This window comes from Stylophora pistillata, chromosome 6, assembly GCF_964205215.1.
Source record: "Stylophora pistillata chromosome 6, jaStyPist1.2, whole genome shotgun sequence".
In the NCBI taxonomy this organism is placed as follows: Eukaryota; Metazoa; Cnidaria; class Anthozoa; order Scleractinia; family Pocilloporidae; genus Stylophora; species Stylophora pistillata.
The window spans coordinates 2,388,760-2,396,569 of record NC_142524.1 but is presented as its reverse complement, the minus strand read 5'-3'; the positions used below and the strand labels follow the sequence as shown (position 1 = coordinate 2,396,569).

General features: G+C 37.1%; 1 protein-coding gene across 1 annotated transcript; it reads left to right on the top strand.

The window, feature by feature from the left end:
* Nucleotides 1-567: 567 nt before the first annotated feature.
* Nucleotides 568-3,194, top strand: LOC148727715 (tumor necrosis factor-like). The gene is made up of 4 exons (XM_088763214.1): nucleotides 568-823; nucleotides 1,573-1,677; nucleotides 2,644-2,710; nucleotides 2,788-3,194. Exons 2-4 carry the CDS (start codon nucleotides 1,597-1,599, stop codon nucleotides 3,117-3,119), a joined length of 480 nt encoding a protein of 159 aa, XP_088619340.1. The 5' UTR covers nucleotides 568-823; nucleotides 1,573-1,596; the 3' UTR covers nucleotides 3,120-3,194.
* Nucleotides 3,195-7,810: the final 4,616 nt, after the last annotated feature.

Here is a 7,810-nt window from a genome sequence, read left to right as displayed (position 1 = left end):
TCTTTTTAAATTTGTATTGTACTATCAAACCTAAACATTGGATATAAATTAAAGTTATGAAAAAAAACCTAATAATATTTCTCAGATCGAAACATGTCTGTAATTACATTTGAAATCTAAGGGGGTTATGATGCAATGTATAATTCCTGCGTGGTATCAACAGTGCAGAGATCGACGCTAGTCAAAAGTAAACGACTCAATTCAAGGCTGTTTTAAGTCGTTAGTACGCTTAAGCACCTTAGTGGCATGTTGACTTACTCGTAACCACCAGTTTCTCGTTGAACTGAGAATAGAAAAACGTGAGGCGAATGAAAGCTTCGAAGTGTTTTTTTTTTTAAGAGTGAAATATGTTTTATAGCCTAGGTTAGTGGATGGGTTTTATGCTGATCATATTTTGACTTGAAGCAAAAGTTTTCTAAATTTGTCAGTCAAAGAATGTTTTTCTTTTTTTTTTTTTTTTCGCCTGGGGTCTACTTCTATTCTCGTTTTAAGTCACTAGCACGCACTATTAAACAACTCGCAATAGTTAAAGATTCTAACAATTAAAATAGCTGTATACTTGGGGGTGCCAGTTTAAGAATGAATTCATCAAAAAAGGACAGCATATAGTTCTCATTTACTCTAGTCGACTCGCAAGCTAATTCAGAGATTCTATTTGACACTAGGCTGAGTTTCTAAGCATTTGCATCAACTAATGCTTTGGAGCATGAAAACAGATGCTTCCATATTTGGCAAGGGTGTTCCATATAACTGCGGGCTTATCGAGAAAATATAACCATTGCTTGGTCGAGCTCATACAGTTTGTGTCTAAGCCTTTTCAAAGGTGAGTTTCTATAAATTTCTAGGTGTTTGGTTAGTCGAGTTTGTTAGTTTTATGATCTTAGATCTGGAGTATCGTCACCATTTTGGCATGATTCCCATTTAGCGGGATGGGCAGTAGTAAAAACTTTTATTAAAAGTGTCAAGAGCCGTCTAGCTAGAGAAAAATCCCTGACAGCGCTCTGGATCTTCGGGCTTTAAAAACTCTACTCTTCGCTAAACGCGCTGCGTTGCCAACCTCTTTTCCTATTAAAGTCTGTTACCGACCCAAACGCACGGCTGGTTTTTGAAACACATTTTCAGGCGTCTCGGATGCATGAGTTCCATATAATTGTGATCGCTGAGAATTCATCTTCAAATGGCTGCCCTATTCTTGGCAAAACCATTCATGTAAGAGCAAACGTTTTGGAAACCGTAAAATTCAAATCAAGGCATAACTTCTTTTAGTTTAAATATGGGAGTATCCTTTGGCTCTTCGTAGGTCCTCTGTGCGAATAACATTCCTCCGATACATATGCAAAATACTATTCCGGTATATACAGTCGGTCAGTTAAAGCCACTCATTAAATAGATGTGGAGTTAATAGGGAGCAATATGGCAATTCTTGGGCGATCATTAGGAAAATAGATCTTGTTAAAACAGATGCAAACCAGTTAGCCGAGTTATGTCAGTTTGTGGTGAAGTGTTTCGGCATTTATTGACGATTTTGTTTTTGTGTAAAAATCCTTCTAACGATCACAATTCCTCCTTCAGTATCACTCAGATATTTCCAACATCATGGCTTTCCTTGAAGTGAAGATCATTTTGTCCTGTGTTTTTCTAATGTACACCAACGTGGAAGCGTGTCACACGAGACAGGTAAGACAAGTGTAAAAACTGATCATAATATTCTGTAGCATAATGGTGAAGCGTCGCATTGCGAAAACAAATGATTTAGGGTTCGATTCCCCATTGGAGCTTTTTCTAGATTTTGGATTTATCACTTTGGCCTACACTCTTAAGAATAAAACACTGATTTATTTCTTTATTGACGATCCAGCTTACATTTTATCACCTTTCTTTAATTACTTAAGCGCATCTACTTCGTATTGCTTTTGAACATTAATATATTCATTAACTGTGAATAGCACTGCTGTATTAACTGTGAATAGTAGTGTTACAGTACTCGATACGTAAAAGTAGAGCGCAGCATATGTTGAGTTAGAAAAATATAAAGACTACGCTTTCATCCCTACAAGCCTGTTTCGTGATTGCTCACTCATCAGGGGATTTTATCGATAAGAATATTCGTAACCATCGTTTATATAGTCGTTCTGTGATGGTAGAGGTTTATTCTTTGCGAAGTAGCCAATATTGAACTTTTCTATTTATCAATAAAATCCCCTGATGAGTGAGCAATCACGATGCAGGCTTGTAGAGATGAAAGCGTTGTCTGTATTTTCTAACTCAACGTATATTGCGCTCTACTTTTATGTATCGACCACTGTAACACGAAAATATCGAAACGCAGACTTCCCAATCCACTTTCAGTTAACACTTGTCCAGCACTCTACAATAATCCGTAATGGAAACCTTCAATATTGGCTGCTATCTGGAATTCAGAATCAAGTTCCATAGTTCTGTATTTGTTTGAAAAATAAATGATCAGTCTCAATCTTCTTCAGAAGAGAATTTGAAAACTAGAGTCATAACTCGTAGACATTCTTTGAAAATGTTCATAGACGAAAACTCCAGTCTAGAGAAAATTAAGATATAGGTCAGTTCCTGCAATCGTAGGTTAGTATAAAACTGATGCCCACCTATTTCATCTTATTGTTGTTCCAGGATCCTCTTCCTCTGGCTCACATCGAGGCCAGCAACAAAGAAGCAGTTCAGTATCATGCTAAGCAAGGTAGTCCTGAACTTTCTTGATTACTTGAACAGCTTTCTCAGTTTTTCTAATTTTCAATTCTAAAATATTCCCCACAGCGATAACAGACTGGGATTTGAATAATGTGCACAGCCGTCTCCAGGGCCGTATGAAATACAATTCTGGTTGTCTGACTGTGCCTGAAGATGGAGCGTACTATGTCTACGCACAAGTGTTCTTTCGCACCGCCGGGAGAGTGTATATTCAAAAGAATCAAAAGCAAGTTTTCACCATGGTTCAACATCCCAACAAAGTGCCTCAAGGACCCCAGTATACAGGGGGAGTGCTTCACCTAAAAGCTGGTGACGTCATATCGCTGTATACCGCCAGCCCCGTCACAATTTACTTGGCGTCTGCTCACACTTACTTTGGAGCATTCTTGATTGAGTGAGCTTCACCAAAACATGTAAAAGCCTTGAAGGAAATTGTAGCACGATATCAATAAAGGATAGAATGATATCAAAAAGTGTCTAATCGTTTTAGGTTTGTTGTACTGTGATTTTAACAATGCAACCCATACCCAAAGAAACAGCAGTCACAGTATAAGCAGGAACCAGTAAACGTTGGGGAAAATTAAGACACTAATCTTCGCTTTTTAAGAGATGTCACCAAAATTCAGACAAATTGACAAATCACCGGCAATAGTCAAAAAATCGAATTGGCTCATATTCTAGTATTAGGTAGGCCGACTACTCCATGGTACGCCTGGAAATATTTGCTGGCACTTAGCATTTTCCCCTCGAGTTCGTTCAAGACCAAGTCTTGAGCGATGAAGCGGGTATATTGTCCATGTATCAGCATCGTTGGGTCATTGGAAAACAGCGGCTGTACTCAATATCAAGTCATACTTGGTGAACACACCAGTGAATGAAAAATTAGCCAAATGCCCTGCTATTTCCTTGTCACACGACAGCAAAGGTACTATTCGCCTATCCCCTTTTCTGTCTTTTGGATTGTAGCCACAATCACTCAAAAAAGAGATTCGAATGAACAACAAATTTCCATTGTTCAAAATATCTAAACTCAGTTATTTACTTGTTGCGCACTAAGGTTATCAGATGAAATTAACTGTGACGTTACGTTTTATTGCTAATTGCCTATAAGTAGTAGCAAGTACAAAATAATATGAATTTTTATCCAAAACCTACGGTGGCCCATAGGCGACATGACACATTTCTTTTTTATCGCGCGATAAAATCAAAATATCGCGCGATAAATGAAAAATTATCAAGCGATAAATGGAGATTATCGCGCGATAAATGATAAGTTATCGTGCGATAAATGGAGATTATCGCGCGATAAATGGAGATTATCGCGCGATAAATGGAAATTATCGCGCGATAAATGGGAATTATCGTGCGATAATTTTTATTATCGCGCGATAATTTATTATCTATTGCGCGATAATTCCCATTTATCGCGCGATAAGTTCCATTTATCGCGCGATAATCTCCATTTATCGGGCGATAATCTCCATTTATCGCGCGATAATTTATCATTTATCGCGCGATAACTTCCATTTATCGCGCGATAATCTCCATTTATCGCGCGATAATCTCCATTTATCGCGCGATAATTTTTCATTTATCGCGCGATAAAAAAAAATGTGTCATGCCCCCTATGGGCCACCGTAAAAACCTCACATTCCTCCTATTTGAATTTCAGATAACAATTCCCTGCAACTTTTCGATTTAAGAAATTTCAAACCACTTGCGTAATAGGAATATAGATCTGACAATTGCGTGACACATAAGTCACGCGTTGCCAAACATGTCAACTCATTTCTACAAAATGAATATTTTCAAAGAAAACAAAAACAACTTCTATCGTATTGCAAGTACTTTGAAGACGATATTCATATCATTCAAGTATTCATTATTACCACTGACTGCAAACGATAAACAAAGTCGGTCTTTTCTTTTATGTCGCCGACTTTGCCGAAGAGCGAAATTTCAATGAATTTAGAGCCCTCGTAGGCATAGCAGCACCAAAAACCCCAGAAAAACAACTGTAAAAATGGTAAGTTTATTATTTCTACTTCTCGTATCTCAAGTGCTAAACGTTTATTTCCCTCAGCACATATAAAAATAATTTTTGAAGCTACCCTATTTTTCACACGGCACTCAAGTAAAAAGATAGAAAAATCCGTATTTTATTTCAGATTTAAATTTTGATTCTACTTTTTGGCGAAAACATAGGGGAGACATTGTCCTAAAAGTCTGGGGAACAAGTAAGTTTTTCCCTGCTTTTACAAGTACAAACTAGGCCTCCAAAAATGTGCTAAATTCGACCTTCGAATGACGCTAATTATGCATATATTGACGATTTTCTCGCAAACAAAATAATTTTTTAACAAACTATATATGTCTTGGTTTGTTTTACCCATAGGCCCACCTAATACTGGAATATGAGCCAATTCGATTTTTTGACTGTTGCCGATGAATGTATGATTCTTCGTGACAACCTCTCTTAAAGCTTTTTTCTAATTTCTGAAATAGAAGCCCCGGCGAAATATGTCTGGATTTAGGATCAATGTATCTACACCATCCAGTGGCATTGTCTTTCATGTAAGAAAGCGTGAGTTCCTTTCATAATATAACAAAGTTTTTTTGACCCTCCAGGATTGTTTCATTGTTTCGTAGTAAAATCAGAGTCGCCAGTAAAGAGTTTGTCCAAAGAAACTCTTTTGTTGACCTTGATTCTTTACCGGTTTGTACTTTCCTTGAATCATTTTGTCTCTTAAAGGGAACCTCCACTCTTTTAACAAATACTGCTCAAAATGTTCCAAATGTTCTTCTATAAAATAGATTTAACATAAAAAGAACTGCCTTTTCAAGTGATGATTGAAAGATTGTGGACAATGCGATTCAGAACTTGTTTCATTCTTAGCGGGAATATTTATTTCACTGGGGATTTGGGCATCCCTCCTTACTTTACTCCCTCAGTGGGACAAGCAATTAGTGATTTTTCAAAGTGTTTATATTGCGTCAGTGATACTCAAAAATAATTTGTTCCATAAATGCTGTAATTGAGTAAAATTGAGATTTAACCAGGTAGTTTTCGGAGATTTGAAACAACAGGTCTCTTGTTAGAATTACAACACAGTATAACTAAAAACAACTAGACCCTTTTCATTATGATTGTATCCCTTATTGATATCGTGGTACAATTTCCTTCCAGGCTTTTACATGATGGTGTGAAGCTCAAGTTAAAAACGCCCCAAAATAACTGTGGCCAGAGGACATGTAAATTGTCACGTTGTCGTTTGAATGCAGCGATATGACGTCACCAGCTCTTAGGAGAAATACTTCCCTTGTAGTCATGGGTAGATAGCCTGTTCAAGTAAGACCAAATCTTACTTGAACTCCTGTCTTTGAATGATTTCATAAAAAGCTTAATATGAGTTTTGAATCTAGTCTTATCTTTCCTTGTTGTAACAAAGAAATCATTTAGTGGTAGTCGGAATAGTATGAACAGATGGCAATGCTTGAAATCAATAGTCTGCATCCTCTTGGTAAAGGGAATTAGGGACGTAAGTAACTAATGAAAGGAGGTTGCTTTTAAGCTCGGTTGTCGAATAAAAGAAGTGCGTGTATCTATTTCTCAAGAGCTTTGAACAAAGAAGGACTGGAACCCCAGACCTTCTGCCTTTTGTTTCGCAATCCAACGCTTTACCATTGTGCCACAGAATATTATGGACAGTTTTTCCACTTTTCTTACCTGTGGAGGTTGAGCAGATATCACTTCGGTGCATATCAGAAAGACACAGGAAAAAATAATTTTAACCTCAAGAGAAGCCATGATGTTGAGAATATCTGAGGAAAACTGCTGGAGAAATTGGGCTCGTAAGTAGGACTTTTTCACAGCATTAACTCGAGGGTTTCGGCTTTCAACGGATACTGGGCAGAAGTGCTTATAGGCGTGCCTCGGTTAATGCGGAAAAACTCTACTTCAATCCGACCTTACCTGGTTGTCTCTTTCAAATAAGTGGCCTGAAGTAAAGGAGGGACACGTAGGTAAAACCAAGCTGTGAGTGTGCAGTAATATGATATCGTTTTTTAATGGCTGTTATTCCATAGCCCATTGTTCACAAGCTGTCGTCCATGTTGTTACATTCACCCTTCTCATTTTTCAAAACTAATTAGTTCCAAAAATGACATAAAGAAATTCCATATCTCATTCTGACCTGCGATGAATGGTTATCTTTTATATGAAAATGCCAAAAAAAAAATTTAATAACATGACACTAATTTATAAATTAGACGCGCTTGTCCATCGCAATAACGGCCGTTGTTTAGCACCTTGGTAAACTCATAGAAAATTGAAGTTTAATTCTTAAAAGCGATAGACCGCAATTTTTGTCGGTTTCCCAGGATGCTGGGAAACGACTTACAAACTTTTCTTGTACTCCCACCATCCCACGTTGGTTATTACGTCAATAAACCGATACAAAGTATGGTTTATTGCTTCATTAATTTTCATATTTGTAAAAAGTAACTAGTTACAGAGAAAATGAAAAAGAAAATTGCACATCTCATTCTGACTGGCGATGAATAGTTTGCTTTTCCTTAAAGATGAAAAACACTTCAATGACATGACATTTATTAGAAAATTAAACCCGTATGACCACCGTTAAAATCATAGTCACCAACAAAGAGTTTGTCTTTAAAGAAAATACTTTGTTAAACTCGATTCTGTACTGGTTTGTACTTTCCTTGAATCATTTTGTCTCTTAAGGGAACCTCCACTCTTTTAACAAACAGTCCTCAAAATCAAGTTGCTTTCTAAGTAATGATTAAAAGATTGTGGACAATGCGAGTCAGAACTGAACTTGTTTCATTCTTAGAGGTGATACTTATTTCACTGGAGATTTGGGCATCCCTCCTCATTTTACTCCAAGGATGGGACAAGCAATTAGTGATTTTTCAAAGTGTTTAGATTGTGTCAGTGATACTCAAAGACGATTTGTTTCATAAATGCTGTAATTGAGTTAAATTGAGATTTAGCTGGGTAGTTTTAGGAGATTGGAAAGAACAGGTCTCCTGTTAGGATTGCAACGCAGTATAACTAAAAACACCTAGA